Here is a 23,686-nt window from a genome sequence, read left to right as displayed (position 1 = left end):
GGGCGATGCCGCCACGCTGGCTCTAGCGCCGCCATGTTGCACAAGGGCGAGGCTGGCGCCCAGGCCTCTGGACGCCGCCATGTCGCGTGAGGGCGCGGCCATCTTGCTTGAGGGCGGGCTGCCGGCGCTGAGCTGTCCTTTCTGGGCGCGGAGGCTGCTGGGACAGGGCTCACTGGCGGCGGTGGAGTGGCTTGGGTCTGCTCGGCTCGGCTCGGCAGGTAGGAATCTCGGGGTGCTGTACTGAGGGTCTGCTCTCCCCGTATCGCTGCTGGGGGAGGATCCCATCGTGGGGGTGGGCTCACGTCCCCATGGGAGAGAGCGGGACCCCCCCATTGCCAAGGAGCCTGTCCTTGCTGACGTCATAAACGTCACAAGCCTGTTGGGTGGGTGGCATGGGGCCCCGCGTGCCGGGCTCAGCTGAGGTCCGCGAGGTGCCCCCCAGCTGCTGCACCTGTATCGTCCCAGCGGGCGCCCAGTGTCATCCCCCCTGCTGCCCTCCAGCCCCACAGGTAAGGGCTGCGCTGTGGGTCAGGCATTGCGCTGCCAAGGCGCAGGCACTGGGGCCGCCCGCTCCATGGGTGCCAACCTCCATGGATACTGGCTGCCCCGGTTTGGGCTCCTGGCATCCCTCGGGAACGCCAGCTCTTGGTGCTCACTCATTTTCTGGCAGAGGGAGAATAACAGCCATTGTACTGCCTTGGAGAAGTTGGGCCTGCCTTGATTTGTGGGGCATCCAAAGCCCCGGACCGCTGGGTTTGGGAGGGAGGATATTGGCCTGATGGTAGAGCCGCGCAGACTTGGCGGTGGAGCTCTCTCTGCTCAGTCAAATTTTGGAACTTGACTATTGGGCTTTGTCCAGTTGAATTTGGAAATGATTAGGCCTTGGTCTGACGCTGGGGATCCCTATTGGAAGTCTCTGAGTATATCTCATGTGAGTCAGGTATATGCACTTCGCTGTGCCAGCTCTGCCAGTCTAACCCCAATGCCAAGGTGATGAGCTGGGTGCCACTAGGAGCTGGGCTGGGATGCTGGCAGCTTGGTCCTCTCCGCCAGAGATGCAGGCAGTGGTGTGGCATTGATGTGAGGCTGTGTGGAGCGGAGCCGGGAGAGAAAGGCAGCGGGGAGAGGATGTGGAGCTGTGTCAGGAGCCAGAGGAAGATGTTGGGTCTGTTTAATCTTTCTTTGTAGCAGGGAACAGTATTATCAGCTGTTTCTCATCATTAAAAAAAAATTGTGGTCAGGTTTGAAGTGCTGTGGGCTCAACTCATTCCCTCAACAGAAGCAGAATTGGCTCCATGGGGAGGAAGAGACACACATGTGCAGTTTCCTCTACTTGGGTTTCAGGTCATGAAACTTCTTAAAGCTTTGAGGGTGTGGGAGGAAGTAGAAGCTACTCTTCCTGAGTCTCTGTATTTCACTGTGTACAAAGTGAGGTTTGGAGCCAAAATATTTACCTTTAAATTTCTACCTTGACTTATACACTGTATCAATACTTTTGAGCCTCAACCCTGGCTGAACCCTGGCCCAGCCCAGCCCTGACCTGACCTGACCCGACCCTCTTCACTTACGACAGCATCCCTGTTGCTGGAGGCCATGGGGCCCAGGCCCAGGCTGAGTGTGGCATGTGGGCCTTGACATCACAATGGAGACGTTGCTCGGCTAGGCACTAAGTCTGGCCCCGGCCCCTGCAAGCGGTACTGGGTTTAGCACTTGGCTGGCATGGCCTAGGCAGCGCTGCTCGTGGGGATGGGGCCATGCCAGCCGAGCGTGGCTCCATCCCCTGTGAGCAGCATTGCAGCATGTATCTATCCTCCAGGTGCCTGGCCTGCAGTGTGGGTGCACAGGGGCTTGTATAAATCGACCCCATGTTTCTGATCCAAAAAGTTAGGTCAACTTATACACCAGATATATGAAACTCCTAACGTTTTGGATCAGAAAAATGGAGTCAACTTATACACTGTGGCGACTTTGTACACCATGAAATATGGTAGATCTGCATCTTTTCTAACAGGAGAAAACCAGGTAAGTGTGTTAGGGACCTTGCGTGCTATTAGTTATGCATGTTTTCTGTCTGGAGAGCAAAATGATGTTTTTTGTTTAAAGCAGGGGTGTCAAAGATATGGCCCACAGACTGGATCCAGCCCAAGCAGCTGTATCTTCTGGTCCTTGGTATGGCCTACAGGTCTCAGAGTGATTCACAGGTGGTATGCAGGCTGCACTGGGTGGTCTGGCACATTGCACAAAGTGCTTGCTCTACCTTGTGTCCTGGAGCAGCAGAGTAGCCACCACATGCAACCCAGGCCCTGGTGGTGGTGGCTCTGTGGCCATATACCATCAGCCATAGAAGGACTGGTCTGCACACTGCCCCTACTCCAGCCACTCCAAGACACACATGGGATCTGGAGTGTAGGCTAGTCTGTGGGTCCAGTCTAGCCCAGCCTGCAGACCGGCCTCATGCCACTCATCTGGCCCATGGGACTGGATGAGTTTGACACCTGTGGTTTTAAGAATTACTTATTGGACATCTGCTCAAAAACCCATCCCTTTGCCCTGGTAATGCCTCACGTATTTCAGTTTCCTAAATCTCCCAGTTGTGATAATGATAATGAATAGGGCAGCTCTACAGCAATATTTGGATTCTTCAGTCCCTTTGAGCTCTTGGTTGCATGTGTGGGAACTAGAGAGGGGCACAGATGATTAATTTCTGGTCATCAGGAGGAGATTGGGTCTTGATGGTGATTGTTTTGGATCTATTTGCAGCCCTTGACACTGCTGACTCTTTACATGTTAGTGGGGGACCTATGTACTTGATTTTGCATGGGTCTGACCTTTCCTTTCTCCTGGGTGCTTCCCATTTACAGCTGGTCATTTGGGGTGACCTTTGCCATGTGTCCCAAACAAGGCTCAGTCATGCTTCTGGGGCTGCAGAGAGACTTTAACTGCTCTGCCACTGTATCCCCTGACTGTAGTGATAGTCAGACAGGTTTCTTATCTGTACCTGCCAGGGAGGGTGTGTCCTGTTCCTTTTGGATACAGACATTGATACAGTCTTCTACATATCTGTCTTGCCAGGGGATAGATCACTGCAAAAATAAACTTCACATTGGGTTGCTTTTTGAAGCCCTTCAAAAACTTCAGCCAGTACCGAGCATGGCTGCCTGTAGCTGAGGGAGATTCAAATCTGGCACAAGCTACTGGCTTGGATCCAGGTGCTGTTTAAGGTCACATTTCTATCCTGGAAGCCCTAAATAGTTTGGATCATGTTTACCTGGGAAACTACTTTCCCTGCTGCATGCCACCATAGTAGCTGAAATGAAGAGTTCAGGTGACAAGCCCCCTTCTGTTATGCATAGGAAGGGCTGGGGATAAAGTATTCCATATGAAGGAGCCTAGGAGCTTGCAGTTTACATACTCTTTTAGTCCACTCAAGTTGGAATTATGGGATGGGAGGAGTGGTTCCCATGCTCTTTGGACGGACAGACCTCTGTTAACCCTCAGTATTTCTTACACATCACCTTATACCCTTATCAGTTTGGGAGTTACTGGTCTAGAGACTGAGGAAAACAGTGATGTTGGAGAACTAGAATGTGACGTATGAATAAGTCTTTGTAGGAAAAAGATAGTACAGTAGTTTTGTTTGGGGGTTAAGGTCTTCTTGTGTTCTTGGGGAACTCTGAACTCAAGTGGCCTTTAAATATTTCTTTGCTACCGTGAACCCAGTACTGGTAAGTGCTTCATGGAGGTGGCTGTCGTTGTCCTGGTTTATTTTATTGCGGGGTTCACTAGTTATGTCACCCATTTCCACATCCTGTAGTGTCTTCTGCATATGTATAACTTTACCCATGTGAGTAGACCTATTGTTGTCCATAAATGTTAGCAGGAATATAGATTCTTCAGAGAAGGGATCTTGTCACCTTATATTTATCTGCCAAATATTACTCTCTTTTTGTGGTGCTGTCAGCCTAATAAGCAGTTCTTGGATGAATATGTGTCACTACTATTGTCCTTCCTTTCAGAATCTGTCTGATTCCATGGCGACATATCTGGAATTTATTCAGCAAAATGAAGAGCGAGATGGGGTGCGTTTCAGCTGGAACGTGTGGCCCTCCAGCCGTTTGGAGGCCACAAGAATGGTTGTGCCCTTGGCGTGTCTGCTGACCCCATTGAAGGAACGTCCAGACCTGCCGCCTGTACAGTATGAACCAGTGCTTTGTAGCAGGCCAACTTGCAAAGCAGTACTGAACCCACTTTGGTAGGCATTCTTATCTATACATGTTAATAATGGATGAAAATAGAGTTTATGAGAATCTGGTTTTTTTCTTGAGCTCCGCCACTTTCTGTCTCCTCTCAGGTCAATGTCTGTCCCAAGAGACTCTCTAAATAGAGTGTTCAGAGACTTAAAATGGCTGTGCAATTTGTGATAAGTAAATTTGGCCACCGTCGCTCAGAGTGGCCAAAGTGAGAAAGAAGAAAAGGTGGGATGCAGAAACAAATGATTACCCAGGGCTGAGATAGAGGGGAACTGTTAAAGGAAAACTAGAATCGATGTGCAAACAGTCCTATTATCATCACTGAGAAATTAACCCTACCTGATATAACTTAATTAAACAAAAATATTAATTAGTTTCCACATGCCATAATGGTGTGCTCATTAGATTGCGATCTTGCTAGAGAGGCTAGAAACCAAACCAATACACAATCTTCTTGCAAGATTTGATGTAAGCAGAAAGGTTTTGTTTGTAAATTTGCTATTATTTTAGAGAGGGAAGCACTTTCTCGTCTTAAACTCCCAGTCCGGTCATATATCTTATGGCGTATTGGGAAGGGGATAGGGAGACGTCTTTTCATCTTGTACAGCACCTATCCTTGACTGGGGCTTCTCAGGTACTGCTGCAAATACAAGTAATGAGAACATTCAGTGTGCTCAGAAATATTGCTTTCCTTTGTGTGTATGTACGTGTTACCTCCTGAATTAGAAGCAGTGTAGCCATTTTCAAATGATGCAGTAGACAGCTTAATTGGCTCTGCGTTTTCACAGTGCCGATTAGCTCACCTGCAGTGCCTTGCTAGTGGGCCCTGTTGCTTTTGGTTCATTCAGCAGTAGCTGCAATTCGAGTAAGCTGATGTCTGGCACAGTACGTTTGAAGGACAGACATGCATTATGAGTCTGATGCCCTCTAACCCCACTATTAACATTAAAGGGTATATATTGTGGATTTAAATTTTTTTCATTTACACACAAGTTGGAATGTTGTTATAGCTGTGATGGTCCAGGAAATGTGTGCGCGCCACGGATTTTTTTTGTGATATCTTTTACTAGTCCAACTATATAGTTGAGGAGACCTGTTGGACAAGTTTTTGGACATCAAGTGCCCTTCCTCATGTTACTTACATTTTACCTCTAAGCCATGAGAAGTGGTTGGCTATGAAATTTATACCTTTGTACTGACTGTTCTCTCTTTCCTTTCTTCTAGTCAAGTGGATTATCGAGCCAAGCTCTGGGCTTGTAACTTCTGTTTTCAGAGAAACCAGGTAGGTTGGAAAAATGCCTTGTTCTTTCATTTATCTTATTACCAGCTCCCTTCTTACCTCAGTGTATTTAACTGAAAGCTTCACTTAGTGACGGATGTGAAAATAAGCGAACGTTTTTCGTAACCAGATTCTCCTCCTTGGCCTCTTCCTTAGTGTGTTTCAATCAGCACTGTGCTAATGAGCATGGTGGATAAAATATTCAAGTCTAGGCACATCTTTAGGTCAGTTTAGCCAGCGTGCAAGCTGTATGCGGCAGATATGAAGCTGGTTTTGTGCCATGTGTTTGGCATGGTCCATATGTATGATGTGAGGACAGGGCACATTGTCTTCTGTTCTTCCTGAATAGGAAATTTCTGTGCTGGAAGTGGACATCTTGCCATCAGAAACATTACATCATATGACTATCTAGTCTCATCTGATAAGTAGGTGGCGCATAAAACTTTCATCCGAATCGAATTGTACTTCATAGCTTTCTACCCGCTGCTGCCTACCATTGCCATCCATTCATAGTGAAACAGCTGTGCCATAAATGCCTTTATTCAGCTAAAAATGTTTGTCACAGTACCAGCAAATAAGTGATTCAACTGTAGGTATTTGAATTAAACACTTTCCCCTATTTTTATCTCACACGTCATAACCATCGTAATGCAGAAGATGCCTTTGTAATTGTACATATAATTGGCAGTTAAATTCCTTACCCTAATGCTCTGTTGTTTTTTTCAGTTTCCTCCTGCATATGCAGGCATATCTGAGGTGAATCAGCCAGCAGAACTTATGCCTCAGTTTTCCACCATCGACTACATTGTTCAGGTAAATTGAGAATGGTCAGGTCTGAAGTTCTCAGGGAACATTTAAAATGTACATGTATGCTGAAAGATGTGTTTTAATTACGATGATGTGACTGAATTGTTTCCATGAATACAGTGCATTTGGTTAATTAAGGAGAATTTAATATCCCTCTTAGTTGTCTGATCTCTTGGTTACACAATGTATTTCTATCTGGTTAGCTTAAATTAGGTTCTTGTAATTTGTGTATTCATTTTAAGGTGAAGCCTGGAGAGGGGAAATTATATTGCCTTAATGGTCCCCTCCTTGGTATTTGATTTTAATTAAGAGAGAAGCTGTGTTGTGAAACTTGTGGTTACCTGCCAACCTACTGACTTCAGTAGGTGTCTCCGATGACTTCAGATTAAGTCACAAGAGAGATAAAGCCTAATAGGGCTTGCTTTGCTTGCTTTGTGTCTTGTTCTTGGTACTTCCAATTATGTTAAAAGTAGCCTGTCTTTAGCTGACCCTGCAGCAGAGTACTGAGGCTCTAGAGGAATTCTGTGATAGCTCAGAAAGCTGGCATTTTATTTTGCAGAGTCCTAACCCTGTGCATTTTTCTTTTGCAAGACTTAAGGATTTCCTTATTGTTATAGAAATATTTTTACCATATTTACAAAAGTCTGAAATCCTTTTGTTTTGTGATAGCTCCCAGCTAAAGGAGGGGTGCAGAATGTGTCACTTGAGTACATACAGACCCACTAAACCTATTTCTTTCTGCATCAGCGGGGTCCTCAGACACCGCTCATCTTCCTTTATGTAGTTGACACGTGTTTGGAAGAGGAGGACTTGCAGGCACTGAAGGAATCCCTGCAGATGTCCTTGAGCCTATTGCACCCAGATGCTCTGGTGGGGCTGATCACTTTCGGCAGAATGGTCCAGGTTCATGAGTTGAGCTGCGAAGGGATTTCCAAAAGCTATGTGTTCAGGGGGACCAAAGATCTGACAGCTAAGCAGATACAGGTATGTTCTATGCTCCTTTTCTGCTCTTAATACAGTGGGTAGCTCCAGTTAAGTGTTTTTACACTTCATGTCCAACCCTGAGCTAGTAGAGAGCAGAGGAGAGATGGTTCAGTGGTAAGGGCTCTGCATGTGTGCTATTTTTTCCCTCTCCCTTCACCTCTCCTGAAGCTGTTGAAGTGACTGTCTACCTCAGTGTTTGGGAGAACTGGTACCAATTACTCTCTAGGTACCACTGTAACACACATGTTACAATAGGTTATTAACCTTGCAGTGATTTGTGTTTAAGTTTCTACCATACCCCCACACTTCCTGTGTGATCTTGAGCAGCACACTTAGCTTTTTTGAGCTGTCAGTCAAATGGACATAATAGCAATACTCTACCTCATAGAGCTGTGTGAGGAAAAACGCCTTAATAGCTGCAAATCATGCAGATACTGCACAGATGGGAGCCAACTATGTACCTGTGGTAGATGGATAAGTGGTAAATAGGTTTGATGTTTCAGTAATAAGTTCTTTGCCGCTCTGTGCCTTGTGTTCTGTAGGATATGTTGGGTCTTACAAGGCCAGCTGTCCCTGTTCAGCAGGGAAGACCTCTTCAACCTCAGGAACAGCCAGTTATTTCAAGCAGGTAAGTCTCTACAAAGCACTATATACAAGAAGGATAGAAGAGGGCAGGTGCCTGATATTCAGTATCATCTATTTCCCAAAAGGAACCCTTGTAAAATGGCTTGGATTGCACTATTTAATTGTAGTGACTTATTCAAAACTGTAACTTTGATTGTTGAGATGTGTCTATAAGGTTTATTAGAGCAGTGGACAGTCTATAGGATTTTTGGAGTGCCTTCTTCTGTATTATCTTTTGAAAAGCAAGATGGACATAGTCCTTAGTATCTGATGCAAGTTAAATGCATTGATACAGTTTTTGTAAGCAAAGCAGATGCTTCTTCTCCAAGCTGTATAACCTCATAAAAACCCTTTTCAACTCTTTCAGGTTTCTGCAGCCTATACACAAGATTGACATGAACCTGACAGATCTGCTCGGGGAGTTGCAAAGGGACCCATGGCCAGTGACTCAGGGAAAGAGACCCTTGCGATCGACTGGAGTAGCTCTATCGATTGCTGTTGGTTTATTGGAGGTAATCCCAGTTTCACTGTCCATTTGAGAGATAAGCAGGGATGGCCGATGCATCTTGGAATCTGAGCCAGATGCCACGTAGAGCTCATAAGGGGTTAACGTGTGGCTCCTGGGCCACTGCTCCTTGCTCTGGCTGCAGTAGCATCCAGGACCTTAGGGTGCCCCTTCCCCCCCAGCTTCTGCTGACCCACCACTGATCCCTAAACATCTGTGCAAGCAGCCTCCTGCACCCCCACTTACTCACCCAGGCATGCTGAACTGGGTGCTCACTCCCTGGTTTTGAAGCCAGAGCATTTCACACAATGGCCAACCAGTTTCCCATCAGTGACAATTTGGAATGGTTTGATTGTTGTGTGCCCCAGACATTCAAGGAGTTCAGAAGCTTTTTACAAATGTTAACTTCTGACTTCCATGTGTATCAGAGCTGGGTGCTATTATACACCAGTTTCATTGAATAGTCTGAGGCATAGCAAGGAAGATGGGAACAGATGTGGTTGGGTTCATGCTGTAAAAATATGAATTGGACCTACCCTGTGTTTTCAAATTGATCAGGGTGCAGCAACCCCCATTGTTTTAGTTTAAAAAAGTCAATATTTATTTATTAAGGAAGTGCCTGGAGGCTCCATCAGGATCAGTGTGGTAGGTGCTATAGAGGAGGATAGACACAGGTTTTGAGTATAGTGGAAATATTGCTCTCATTTAATCTGAACATCTGTTAAGAAAGCTTTCATTTTATTTTAGGGCACATTTCCAAACACAGGGGCCAGAATAATGTTGTTTACAGGTGGTCCACCCACACAAGGACCTGGCATGGTAGTAGGAGATGAACTGAAAACCCCCATTCGTTCCTGGCATGACATAGAGAAGGATAATGCACGGTTCATGAAAAAGGCCACAAAGGTAGGTAGTGCTCTCTTCCAAAGGGAAGATTTCGTTCTTGCTGAACAAGCAATATCTTGGACCTTCCAGCAGGCTGAACATAATCAGTTTAATGGCAAGACATCTTTTGAGCTTTAGGATGTATGTGGTAACATCATCATGGGTTTGCCAGCTCAGGGCTCTGTCTCTAGGGAACCAATACTATTTCCAGGTCTCTGTTTAGTGAGCTTTACCTTTATGCTGCTCACCGCTTCCTGAGTGACAGTCATCAATAAGTATATTCTAGTTCTTTATCGCAGTGGCTCCTGAACTCCCAGACATGTACTTGAGCCTCCCTGAAATGTACAGATGAGGTTTCCATCAGCCAGCTGCTGAAGTAAAAATGTACAGCTGAGCTCTTGCTTTGCTAACTCAAATAGAAGTTTAAATCAGCCTTAGTCTGTTTCTGGTCAGTACAGTCCTGTCTCTCTCTAGGGATCAGAAAGTATTTTAGCAACCCTTTCTCAGAGAGTAGAAGGGTGGAAGGCTTGTCTTTCAGCTTCAAAGAGTATCTGAACTTGTCTTTTGTCCAGAATTCAAGAGAAATTATGTGTCTCCCCCTGAGAAACACTCTTTGAATGCCTCCATGGTTTTCTTGACAGTAGATAAGTGATATGTTTTACACTGAGTATTCCTATAGTAAATACGCCTTGCACTTGAGAAATAGTGGAGTGACAGATGACTTCTTGACTAACCCACCAGGGACTGCCAGAACTAAGAGATGAGTGTGAGCAGAAGAGCCTTAACAATTCATATTCTCTGAGTTCTGGCATGGAGGGGGACTTGTAACAAGCATACGCTAGTAAACATCCTTGAAGTTAAAAGTAGGCTCTGATGGAATGCTCTTTGCCTGTAATGGTTCTGGTATTTGGTATTTTTAGGGCATGGCATACCATTATTAAAACAGAAAAAGCTTTTTGTCACTAAAATGGGTAAATTCCTGTATCAGACCTAGCTATAGGACAAGGAAATTCTGTCGGAGTGTTTTTAAATAGTAAGCTGTCTTCCTCTACAGCATTATGAGACTCTGGCTAATCGCACTGCAGCCAATGGTCACTGCATTGATATTTACGCTTGCGCTCTTGATCAAACTGGCCTTCTGGAGATGAAGTGTTGTACAAACCTCACTGGGTAAGTTTGCAGTGAAGAAACAATGTAATGGACCCACACCTCTTGGGATGTGATATCAAAGGTCTGATGGAGAACAGATGTTTCTGGCTTCTAAACATCAGTGGTCTGATGTTGCCTCCACTGAATTCAGTGACAAAGCTTCCCCTTCACTTCAGTATCTTAAAATCATGGCCCAGAGCAGCTTGTATAGGATGAATTGGGATGTTGTCAGTAGCAAATCAAATGACCTATTTTGAGAAGGCTGTTTTAATGCTGTAACTGGCAGCTAAATGCTGTATGATGGTATCTTTTGCAGACACCTTACGTTTTGCTCAGGTTTTGCACATATGTTTCCTGAAAGAAGAGTAGGACAGTGGTAGCCACAGAGTTGCACCTTGAGCAGTGTGTTTGAGCAAAGCCTTTAAGTATCTGTTAACTCTGTACAGTAGTCTACAACATAGAATAATAAGAGAACAGATGAGATTGATTATGACAGCTGGAACCTTCCATTGCTAGGGCCTAGATTGATTTGGGTCTCTGTGGATGCTTGGTTTCTCTAAGTCAAGAGTCAGGGAAAAGAGTTTCCTTTTGGTGTTAATTAACTCCCTCACTGGCAGCCTATATGGAGAAGCCACCTTCTCTAGAGAGACTGCATGGGGAGTCTTAGGGGTGGTGTCTGTCTCTAGTCTTCCAGTTGAGATCTATTGAATATGTTGGCTGATCTGTCTGGATCCAGAGTGCTTTCAGTAGAGAACCTTCACATCTAGAATTCCTTTTCCTCTTTCAGCGTAATAGAGTATGGGGTGGTTTGACTTTTGATCTGTGCTGTGAGGGCCCCCCACTTGTGCAGGCTTTTTTCTGAGGAGGTGGATGGAATAGATGAGGAGGATTCAGCAGGAGCAAGAGAAGGAAAGATGATGTTTGGGGGTAAGTGTAGTCACCATGAGAGCTGACCTGAGCAGGGTGTGGGACCCAGGGCAAATCAGCTCATGCGGGGCCCCGTCTCCGCTCCACCTCGGACCCAAAAAAGCTGCCACGGCCATCGGTGTCGGCGGTGAGGGGGGCAGGTGTAGTGAGCGGCTGGATGAGGAGCTGGCAGCGCAGAGTTGCTGCAGCTGCTCTGCCCAGCTCTGCGGGGCCCCCAAAGCGTGGGGCCTGGGGCAGTTGCCCCAGTTCCCCCCTGAGGTGGCCCTGGTCACCATTATTGCATCTAAAGAGTTAATGAGAGGTTGATTTACTATCTGCATCAGAAAGCAACTGATAGATGGAGCTACCCTTCCTGCCCTAGAAATGGTCTGTCCCAGTGAAGCACACAGACTGACCTTATTGCCATGCTGTCTTATGCTGCTTTTTTTGTGTGGATAAAACAAGGACTCCAGAGCTGCCAGTCCAGTCCTTTCTGCAATACTAAATGTGCTTGTCATTTTATGTTAACACCAAGCTTCCACATATATAAACTTGTCCCTGGTATGCGTAGAATTGCATCATCTTACTGTTAGTTCTTGCTTTGAAAGGCTATGCAAGTTTTTTACAGCTGTTTTCTTCAGGGTATTTTTTGTGTGATGAGGGAGGAGCTGGGGGATTGGGGAGGGGGGGAGAAGTGATCTAGTTAGTTGCTGTTTTAATTCCCTTATTTGTCACTTTCCCTTCCCAGGGGTCACATGGTGATGGGAGACTCCTTCAACACTTCTCTCTTCAAGCAGACATTCCAGCGAGTTTTCAGCAAAGATTTCAATGGGGAATTTCGAATGGCATTTGGTGCCTCTCTAGACGTGAAGGTGAGACATTTGGTCAGACACAGCAGAATGTTCACTGAGAATTAATTTGTTAAATAGCTGGGGGAAATGAGATGCTTTCGAGCTCAACATTTGCAGCACAGTATTTTAGTATTTTAGTGAGGTTTTTTTAATAAGTTTCCTGTGGCCCTTTCTTGATGGCAGATGCCACTGAAGAGACAGGGAGAGTGTGTATGGCAGTGCATGGGTATTTGAGTTGAAAGGGCTCCTGGGAGGAATTTTGAGATGCTTGACAGCTAAGGATCTGACCCAAGGTCTCAGTCCCACAAACTGTTCCATACAGGCAGATTGCTGCATGTGGTGCTGAGCCCATGGACTTGAGGTACACTGGGCCCTACTGGCTGCTAGAAGGAAGAAAGGAGTATTCCTTCTTGGATCCTATCTTTAAGTGTATTGAGTAACAAAAGGCCTGGCCTCCACTGCTCTTCTTCCATCTCTGCTTTCGTTTTTCAAATGTTTTCACCGGGAGTAGCTTTGATGCCTTCCCATGCTATTGCTCATAGATTTTTAGTAGCAGCAGCAAGAAGAAATCGGTCAGATTCTTGTAATTTAGAATGATAAGGGGTAGGTTAGAATGTTTTTTCCTAAATGTTTAAACTTTGCAGAAATGAACAACTACCCTTTCTGCTCACATTTGGCAAGGTGTATTTTATATTTGCCATTGGGAATTGTGGGTTTCATGGTACAGATTATGTAAATGACAGGTTTCCAAACTGTTATCACTGTATGGATCTCAATAAAAACCATATGCATTACATATGGTTTCCCATTTGCAGTTACACAATGTCCCTGTAGCAATTGCAGCAATAGCAGATATGAGAAAGTCTTGGATGCCTGTCTTTCAAAGTGACTTAACCAACTAGAGAAGAAAAACCCACAATCCGTCAGCTTTCTGCACTGCAGTTAGGAAACCTGCTTTTCAGTCTTTTTCTGATTAAACTTGAGTAGCTGTTTTCTTTTTTTTTTTTTTTTTCTTCTGATGCTTCACATTCAGTGTTTGGTTTCATTTTCAAAGTTTTGATTTGATTTTAGACTTCAAGGGAGCTGAAGATTGGAGGGGCTATTGGACCATGCATCTCTCTAAATGCTAAAGGGCCGTGTGTCTCTGAAAATGTAAGTCTGACACCAGTATTCTTTTTGGTTAAAGAAGCTGATGAACAGAGCTGGGATTTTGGCTAGCTCTGGTCTGACAGCAGTGCGAGGTGCTGTTGAGTAGGAGAGACTGGTGGGGGAGTGTGGTGGGATTCAGTGAGATTAAGGAAATTGGACACACTGTGGAGGAAATGCATTTCATCTCTGAGTGATTTGGGGGCTTTCCAGCTGGGCTGCCATACTGTATCCCACTGATGGCTAAATGATACAGAAGGAGCATTGGAAAGGGCAGACAATTCTGGCTTTATCTGCTGGTTAATAAAGTTTACTTATTTTTTAAAGTTTGTTCTGGCCCCTTAGCTTGTATCTAGAAGGTACTGGATCCAAGAGTCATGTGACTCGACTTACCTTTCAGCCACAACTCAAAATGCACTTAACTTATCCAGTCCTAGAGATAAAAAATAGCTACTTTTTTTTTAATTCTCTTCAGGAACTTGGTATTGGAGGAACTTGCCAGTGGAAAATTTGTAGCCTGGATCCCAACACAACCCTTGCTATTTATTTTGAAGTGGTGAATCAGGTCAGTCTAGTTTTTTGCTCATTCCTTTATACACAAATGCATAATGTTACTTATAGCAGCTTAATAGATCCAGGAAGAGAGATTATGATTCTTCTGAGTGAGGCTATCAAGTAATAAACTTTCTGGGTAAAAAATATATTCACACAGATTATAATGTTTCTTTCAGAAGTTTAATATTTTTATTTTGCATGATAACTATACTCCACTCTGTCTTCTGTTCCTTCCCTATCATATTGCTCAGACCTGTCTTCTTCAAAATGCTGTTTTTCCAGTAATATAGAGAGGATAAACTACTTCCATCCTTTTATTGGCCAGCTGATGCAGAGTCTGGTGAAGTGTCTAACTAACCTAGCAGTCTTGAACTAATTGTCCTGGGCAGTTTTTCTCCCAGTTGTACTTGGATTCAAGCTTGACATGCACTGCGTTTTTGCTTTTGTGTTTTTTCTAATTCTGGGCACTCTAAACTGCTTACGGTAGTAACTCGGAGTTTTTCTGTTTTGCAGCACAATGCGCCAATACCTCAGGGTGGCAGAGGTGCTGTGCAGTTTGTCACTCAGTATCAACACTCCAGCACGCAGAAGCGCATCCGAGTTACCACGATAGCCAGAAAGTAAGCTCCCTATCTCAATCCATACTTCACTGGTTTTGGATGGTATACACTTTACCACAGTTTGTGTTTCTGAATTTTTCCAGCACCATAATCTATGTGCTTTGGATACAGGGAGCTTTACATATATAGCAGGGCTTGCTTTTGTTTTCAATAAAGATTAAGGCACATAGCACTGACTTCCATTATGCTTTAGTTGGGCAGATGCACAGAATCAGCTCCAGCATATAGAAGCTGCATTTGACCAGGAAGCTGCTGCTGTACTAATGGCACGACTGGGAGTCTACAGAGCAGAAACAGAAGAGGGACCAGATGTATTGAGGTGGCTGGACAGACAGCTGATCAGACTGGTAGGTGTGATGGGCTATAGTTGACTAAGTTTTTGGATGTCATAAAAATTGGGGGCTAGAAATTTAACATGGCTGTTGAGTTTAATATACTTTATGCAAACTGTGATCAGGGCTCCACAGAGTCCACTCTGACCAACCCAGACTTGGGAGAAACGCTGCCAGGCCTAAGGTCAGGGAGGACTGGTTAGAGAGCTTCTGGAGGGGCTGGACGTGTTCAGATCAGCAGGTCCAGATGCTCTCCACCCCAAGGTATTGAGGGAATTGGCAGGGGTTATTGCGGGGCCCTTGGCACAGCTTTATGAGCACTCGTGGTGCTCTGGCCAGCTGGCAGATGACTGGAAGAAAGCCAATGTGGTCGCCATCTTCAAAAAAGGGAAGAGGGAGGACCCAGGCAACTATAGACCCATTAGACTTACTTCAATCCTGGGGAAACTCTTTGAGAAGATCATCAAGGAGCACATCTGTGCTGGGCCAGCAGCAGGGATGATGCTCAAGGGCAACCAGCACGGTTTCATTAGGGGAAGGTCATGTCAGACCAACCTGATTGCCTTCTATGATCAGGTCACAAAAGCATTGGACGCAGGTGTTGTGGTGGACGTAGTCTTTCTGGACTTCAGCAAGGCCTTTGACACTGTCTCCCACCCCGTTCTCATAAAAAAACGAGGTGACTGTGGCATTGATACCTACAGTTAGATGGATTGCAAATTGGCTGAAGGGTTGTACACAGAGGGTAGTGGTGGACGGGTCTTTTCCCACCTGGAGGGAAGTGGGCAGTGGAGTCCCCCAGGGCTCAGTCCTTGGGCCTGCACTGTTCAATTTTTTTATTAGTGACTTGGATGACGGGGTAAAAAGCAGCCTGTTTAAATTTGCTGATGATACCAAGATTTGGGGTGAGGTGGGCACGCTAGTAGGGAAGGACAGATTACAGCAGGACCTGAACAGGTTACAGGGGTGGGCTAACAAAAATAGGATGGGTTTCAGTACTGACAAGTGCAGGGTGCTGCACTTGGGCAGTAGGAACCAGCAGCACACTTATAAGCTAGGAAACTTCCTACTCGAGAGCACAGTGGCAGAAAGAGATCTTGGAGTTATTATGATTCCAAGATGAACATGGGCTGACAATGTGAGGTCACGGTCAGTAGGGCTAACCGTACCTTGTTGTGCATCCACAGATGCATCTCAAGCAGAGCCAAGGAGGTGATCCTCCCCCTCTATGCGACACCGGTTAGGCCGCAGCTGGTGTACTGTGTTCAGTTCTGGGCGCCGCACTTCAGGAGGGATGTGGACAGCATTGAGAGGGTCCAGAGGAGGGCCACCCATATGATCTGGGGACAGCAGGGCAGATCCTACAAAGAGAGGCTACGGGACCTTAACCTGTTCAGCCTTTGCAAGAGAAGGCTGAGGGGGGACCTGGTGGCTGCCTATAAACTCACCAGGGGGGACCAGCAGGGTTTGGGAGAGACCCTGTTCCCCCTAACGCCCCGCAGGGTAACAAGGAATAACGGTCACAAATTGCTAGAGAGTAGGTTTAGACTAGACATCCGAAGGCACTGCTTCACAGTCAGGGCAGCTAGGATCTGGAACCATCTTCCAAGGGAAGTGGTGATGGCTCCTACCCTGGGGGTCTGTAAGAGGAGGCTTGACGTCTACCTGGCTGGGGTCATTTGAGCCCGGTTTTCTCTCCTGCCTAGGGCAGTGGGTTGGACTTGAGGATCTACAAGTTCCCTTCTGACCCTACTTCTATAAATCAACCCCTTCCTCAAGAACATACATTTTCATGTATAAACAATTTGTTTCTTGTCTTTATAGTTGAAAAGAAATCTCTAAAAGTCATGAATCTGTACAAACTGCTTCAGTGCTGTTGCCCCTGAGTCTGCAAACAGCTTGAAGTTATAACTCTGACATGGGAGTGGCTTCTTTTCATCTCGGTTGTCTAAATTAGAAATCTAATGACACTTTAAACATCAACTTCTACTATTTTGCTACGGATCATTTTTGCAGAAGCATCTAACATGCAATTCTCATACTCCCCCGAAACTGCCTGTCATTTTTCTATAGGCACCAGATATCCCAGCCACTTCAATCTCTGCTTTTACCCCAATGGCTTCTGGGGTGCAGCTTTCTGATGTTTGTTAAATTCTGCTCCACATCAGATAAATAGTAACTTGAACACCAAAACAAGGACAGGATGCTGTTTTAAATATGGCATACATGCATATTTAAACCAGTGCGCCCGCCCCCCTGGCAGGGCATGAGGCCTGGCTGCCACCGGCAGGAGGTGGCAGCTGGAGCAGAGCGCAGACCCTGACTTCCTCCCCATCCCCACCCCACAGGCAGCACAGCCAGAGCAGAGCCTGTGGTTGGGCTGGGGAGAGGGGAGGATGTGTGGGCTGCCTGTGGCTGGCTCTGGGCTCCCCACGCTGCTGCCCTCCCGCCAGGGGCTCTCTGGCCCAGGAGGCAGGACCCAGCACAGGAGGGTGCGCTGTGCCACCATGGCTGCCAAGGTCAGGCATCCCTTGCCTGTCTGGCAGCAGTGGGGGTGTAACTCTGGGCCACCGCTGTGCCTCATCTTGGTGCCGTGGCAGTGTGGTGCTCCCTTTCACACTGGGACCCAGATCTCTGTTTATCATGACTGCATCTGCCAAAGTTGTGATCCCATTTGGGGTTGTGACCCACAGCTTGGGAACTGCTAGTTTAAACTGTCAGTGTTTCTCGTGGGCAGTTAAGTTTTCCAGTCTGCTACTGTATCAAAACTAAGGAGCATTATTTCAGAACACAGAGTCAGTGTTTCATAGTGTACAAGGTACCTTGGCCTTAGTGAAGCATACATGTTATATTAAAAAGCATTATATGTTCTTGAAAGCATGTTTTTTTTTCTTTGGTTAGTTTGTACTTGGCTTTGTGCAAAGCTGTTGATGCTTGTTTACACGTTGAAGTTTAAATTAGTGGTAACTGAATTCACTTCCCGCAACAAAGTCACTAAACAGGTGTTTTAATACTGTCAGGTGTATTACCTCTCTTTATTTATTTCCTATTTTGTTTCCTTTGGTAAAATTTGTATATAAGAAGAATTAATGCTAATAATAAAAAAGAGGTTGACTGTGTGTGTTCCTACCAACAGTGTCAGAAGTTTGGACAATACAACAAGGATGATCCAAATTCTTTCAGATTATCGGATTCATTTTCCCTGTATCCCCAGGTATGAGCTTCACTTCTTGCAGACTTGTCTCTTCCCATGAAAGAGACAAATCAGGGTAGAAATGTCAATAAAATGCATCATTTGTGGTTATCTGAGATTAGCGAGGTGAGGAACGGAGGCTTTTTAAACTTGTTATGGTGTATGTCATTTCCTTGGTGCTTACAAGTAAAATATGTAAATGACTGATACATGGAAACCTTGGAAGCACGAACCAGAAGAAAGACCTTGGCAATAACTTGGTGTACAGGCAGACAGTAGTTGTGATTAGAGGGGTTGGAAAAATCCATTGAAGTTCCTCTTTGTGTTCATCTTTTACACATAGTTTATGTTCCATTTGCGGCGATCTCCATTCCTTCAAGTATTTAATAACAGCCCAGATGAATCTTCCTATTACCGCCATCACTTTGCCCGACAAGATTTGACCCAGTCTCTCATCATGATCCAGCCCATTCTTTATTCCTATTCTTTCTATGGACCACCTGAGGTAAGCCATTGTAACAAGGTGTGGAACAAGCCATATCATTGTCTTGCCAGTCATTGAAGCAACACTTTTATAAAAAATGTTCCAGCTTCTTATTTGGGTAATGTAGAAAAAAATTAGATTTATAAATAGTAAACATACATTCATAAATACTAATTTAATTTTAAATTCCCTTTAATTTTTTAAAGGTACATACTTAAGGGAAATTAAAATGAAAAGCTTAAGTTATCAAGTAATAGTCATAAACTCAATAGTCTTTAGATGAGACACTGCCCATCATTTAACATTTCCTGCCTCTGGGGAATAACTTTTTTACATATGGTAGAATCCAGATACTTTTCAAGGTTAGGTTTCTAACTCCCCTGGCAAATCTGAGAGCTTGTGGACTTAGATGAGCATATATCTAGCCATAACAAATAGCTGCATGGGACTTCTGTTGTACTCCAGATGTTTGCTGTGGTTTTTATTTCAAAGGGCACTACTCCAGTCAACTGCATAAAACTGCTGATAATCTCCATCTGATCGGAGAAGTGTAAAAGTTGCAGCAAACAGCTGTGTGCCTCATACTTAATTCAACAACCTGCTGCAAACTAAGTGGGTTGCAAACCAGGTGCCATTGTATTTTATTTTTTGGAAGATTATCTAGTTTGCATTTCATTCTCTGATGCTTGTTCTCTAGGCTGGCCAGCTCTCTTCTGCATCATCATTGAACAGCAATCTATTTCACCAAATGTTGAAAGTTAGTTTCACCCTGAGGGCTTCATGGTGACTGATTTTTTTTTAAATGTTTTTTATCTTTCCCAGCCTGTGCTCTTGGACAGCAGCAGCATTCTCGCTGACAGAATTCTGTTGATGGATACTTTCTTCCAGATTGTTATCTACCTTGGTGAGGTAAAGTGCAAACACTCTTTGTCTTGCTCTCTTACTCAGACCATTCCTGTGTGTTGTACAAACAGCTTCTTGCTTAGTTTGAATCAGTGCATTGGTTTTCAAACTGTTCTGTGGAACCCTGGGCTTGCATGATCGGTCATCAGGGGATCCAGAGAGATTTCATAGATTTCATAGACATTAGGGCTGGAAGGGACCTCGGAAGATCATCGAGTCCAGCCCCCTGCCTGAAGGGCAGGAAGTCAGCTGGGGTCATAGGATCCCAGCAAGATAAGCATCCAATTTACTCTTGAAGGTGTTCAACGTAGGTGCTTGAACCACCTCCGATGGCAGGCTATTCCAGAGAGACTAGAGGTAATGGGAAAGCAGGCCAGGAGATGGTATGCCATCGTTGGGGGATTGTCTGGCTCCACATCAGTTTTTAGGATGGGGGTACAGTTCTGCAGCAGCAGAAGTGATATGAAAGGGTTCCACGACTTTAGAGCATTTGAAAACCACTGGATTAGCGTAGTGTTCTATACAGATTATTGTCATACTTCAGTTCTTCCAGGGTGTGGAATAAAATTAATAGCAGAGTAGTGAGGGCACATGGAAAGCATCAGTCATCAAGCAGTAGTCCTTGTGCAGCATCAGGTATTGAAATTGCTTTTGCTGAAAGTGGGAATGCTGGACAGGACCCTATTCAGTGTGTGAAAAAGTCTGCAAATGCAAATCTACACAAGAAGGTGACAGGCAGCAGTAGCCTTTATTTAATGTCTAACTTGACTGATGCAAGTGAAACATAATTGGACTTGCTGCCAGCATTTGGAAATGAGTGCTAAAATGCATATCTTCCAAGCATCCTTCAAGGATTAGGGGTAAATTTTGCCAATTTTTTTCACTTAAATATGAATACTGGGTATTCACAGTGAATACCCTCTTACTTGCTTCTTATAGTTTCATAGTAGCTAGGGTCAGGAGGGACCTGAACAGATCATCTAGCCTGACCCCCTGCCACAGGCAGGAATGAATGCTGGGTTCACAAGACCCCAGACAGGTGATCGTCCAACCTCCTCTTGAATTTGCCCAAGGTAGGGGTGAGGACCTCTTCCCTAGGAAGCTGGTTCCAGATTTTGGCCACCCTAACTGTAAAATATTGCCTTCTGATCTCTAACCTAAACCTATTCTCCATCAGCTTATTACCATTGTTCCTCATCACCCCAGGTGGTGCTGGGGAGAAAAGGGCTCTACCTATTTGCTGTTGATCTCCCCTGATGAGTTTGTAGGCAGCCACCAGGTCCCCCCTCAGCCTCCTCTTGCTGAGGCTGAACAGGTTCAGGTCCCTCAGTCTCTCCTCATAGGGTCTGTCCTGCTGCCTTCTCACCAAGCGGGTGGTCCTCCTCTGAACCCTCTTCAGGCTGGCCACGTCCCTTTTGAAGTGCGGCGCCCAGTACTGGACGCAGTACTCCAATTGCGGCCTGACCAAAGTCGCATCGAGGGGGAGTATCACCTCTTTGGACCGGCTTGAGATGCACCTTTGGATGCATGACAAGGTATGGCTGGCCTTGCTGGCTGCAGTCTGGCATTGGCGGCTCATGTTCATCTTGGAGTCAATAATGACTCCAAGATCCCGTTTTGCCTCTGTGCTTTCAAGAGGGGAACTCCCTAGCCTGTATGTATGCTGTGGATTCCTTCTCCCAAGGTGCAGCACCCTGCATTTGTCTACATTGAACCCCATCCTGTTCTCATCTGCCCACTTTTGTAGTCTGTCTAAATCTAGTTGTAGCCTCTCTCTCCCTTCAAGTGTGTCCACCGCGCCCCACATCTTAGTGTCATCAGCAAACTTGGACAGCGTACTTTCCACCCCCTCGTCCAAGTCGCTGATGACACTTCTTGTTCTGCAGAGAAGTTAAAGGCCAGTTTCTATTCCACTTAGTAGGCATATGTGTGATCCTATTCCCACCGTGCTTTGGTCCCTGAAAACCTGTGAATACAAAAGGTACTTGGGTTGGTGCATTTTGTTATCTTAAGGTATGTTACAGTAGACAAGCTAATGTATTTTTTGGTTCTTGAAAAGGATAGAATTGGATTGCATTGTGGCAGCTAAGTCCACTTAAGCACCTAATAGACGGAACAGGATTTGGCCTCTAAGTATTCAGGTGCTGGGAGGACATTAGTAGGCCTCCACATTCAGATCACCATCCAAAAATTTTGCTGCATCTCTGAATTCCTGGCACCTCTGTGGCACAGAGTTCCTCCTTTTTATGCTGTCTTCCACCTCACTGGGCTCCCTTTCATCTTGGTTTGCCTTTTTTTGGGCAGACGGGGAAGGAAGACTGGCACATATTCCATGCCCCAACCTCTGCTATTCAAGGAAAGGTCTGTTAGATTTGTTCCAGCCCTTCCAGTATATGTAAAAAGACAAGCTGGTTCACCTGTCCTTCCTCTCTTCCATGGCCCATGGGTATAGCACTCTCCTAGAGAATTTAATGTCCATTTTTTCATTCCTTTTTCCTTTTCCTGAAAGCCTCCTGTTTCTCTTTTCACCTTCCCACTATGTTCTTTGCTTGCATCATTCTGTTGTTCTACACCCTGAATGTGACTGGAAAAGCTCTCCCTCAAATTAGACTGTAAAACCAGACAGGCACGTTTCACTCTCTATCATCCACTATCAGCAGACAGTTTATATGATTTTTTTCCAGCAGCGAGGACATTTTAAATGAATCCATTTTGGATGTATGCTTAAATACTTATAAGGTTTATATATAAGGTGTATAACTATACTGTCATTTTAATCCAGTGTGCATTTGGGGTTTAATTCCTTGAGTGTTCTTTTTGTAAGGATTTCTTGGCTAACAGAATGTAACAGATCTTGCACTCAGAGTATATAGTGGCTAACTTCCTGAAGGCTATCAAAATACTTCAGTCTAATGCACCAGATTTACATACCCACTACTGACATGCAACCTCTAGGGTGAAACAGAACAGCTGTTAACAGGGTTGGTTTTTTTCTCCTGAAGATATATATATGCAGATCTCATTAAGATGAATACAGGTTATACAACGGAGTTATGTGGGAGGAGAGAGCTTTCCATTGTGGCCTAAAGCAAGCATTGCCTTGCATTGTATTGTTGCAGTTTAAGCCAGTCAGATCTATTGGTGAAATTGGATTAAGGAAGGGATAAGCATTCAATCTGTAAATTGAATGGAGCAATTTTCAACTATATATATATTGTGGAACACTAAAAGGAAGTTATCACTATAGTATTTTAAGTCCTAGTTGGACTCAGAATTAGGCAGTTTTAAAAGTGTTCTCTGTATCTCTGTATGTATTGAAAACCATCAGTTTAAAATATACTTCCACTGCAGAAACATGTTACCTCTCTTTTCAATGTCTGTTCTTTTCAGCAAATTCTTTATCTAAACTGAGGATCAGGCAAATGCTAAGAGCCAGATCCTACTTTAGCTAGTAGGTACCTAACTGGATTTAGGCACCTCAGTTCAATCCTATTTTACCCTGTCTGAGTCCTTGAAAAACGTAATGCCTCCCCCTCCTTGCTGTTTTTTGTGACTTTGTTTAAAGGCAAAGGTGATGATGTGTTAGAGAAACAGATGCATTAGTGGATTTTAGAGCTTTGCACAGGGTGGAATAGGACTTTACTTGAGCACTTAACAGGTAGAGTAGGATCTGGCCCCAAGTTAGTAATTGATAGAACAGTAGAAATGTGACTTCTAACATTTTGCTGTATTAACATGAAAACACATCAGTTATAAAGTGCAAGGAAATATGGAACATTCCTTCTCTTCTTTTTTCTGCATAGACTATTGCACAGTGGCAGAAAGCTGGCTACCAAGACATGCCCGAATATGAAAACTTCAAGCATTTGCTGCAAGCCCCTCTGGATGATGCCCAGGAAATCTTGCAGACTCGGTTCCCAATGCCACGTTATATTAACACAGAGCATGGAGGCAGTCAGGTAAGGCAGAAATTGTCAGTGAGTGATTGGTATGCTTGAATAAAGGAAATTCCAGTCATGGCCTAGAGCTGCTTTTTTAATAGAAAGGTTGCATTGCAAAATGGCTACCAGCTTTTCCCTCAGCCACTAAGCTGCGAGTGGCTGTGAAAAGCTTAACACTGGGCAGTGCTTTTCCTGCTTGCTCACTAAGAAAGAAGCTGACAGTCAGTTTTCAACACAGCGTCTTCATACTAGTCTGGAAAAGAAAATTGGCT

At 44.9% G+C, this 23,686-nt stretch overlaps 1 protein-coding gene across 1 annotated transcript; it reads left to right on the top strand.

The window, feature by feature from the left end:
• Nucleotides 1–120: 120 nt before the first annotated feature.
• Nucleotides 121–23,486, top strand: LOC132247117 (protein transport protein Sec23A-like). Its single transcript, XM_059720132.1, has 18 exons — nt 121–218; nt 4,017–4,252; nt 5,475–5,532; nt 6,256–6,342; nt 7,084–7,320; nt 7,863–7,948; nt 8,312–8,456; nt 9,197–9,355; nt 10,389–10,504; nt 12,138–12,261; nt 13,312–13,392; nt 13,862–13,951; nt 14,455–14,561; nt 14,755–14,908; nt 18,030–18,107; nt 18,430–18,591; nt 19,393–19,479; nt 23,277–23,486. The coding sequence occupies exons 2-18, from the start codon at nt 4,032–4,034 to the stop codon at nt 23,469–23,471; spliced, it is 2,187 nt and encodes a 728-aa protein (XP_059576115.1). The 5' UTR covers nt 121–218; nt 4,017–4,031; the 3' UTR covers nt 23,472–23,486.
• Nucleotides 23,487–23,686: the final 200 nt, after the last annotated feature.

The sequence above is a fragment of the Alligator mississippiensis genome, unplaced genomic scaffold (assembly GCF_030867095.1).
Source record: "Alligator mississippiensis isolate rAllMis1 unplaced genomic scaffold, rAllMis1 scaffold_122, whole genome shotgun sequence".
Taxonomy (NCBI): domain Eukaryota; kingdom Metazoa; phylum Chordata; order Crocodylia; family Alligatoridae; genus Alligator; species Alligator mississippiensis.
This window is presented reverse-complemented; position numbering and strand designations above follow the sequence as displayed.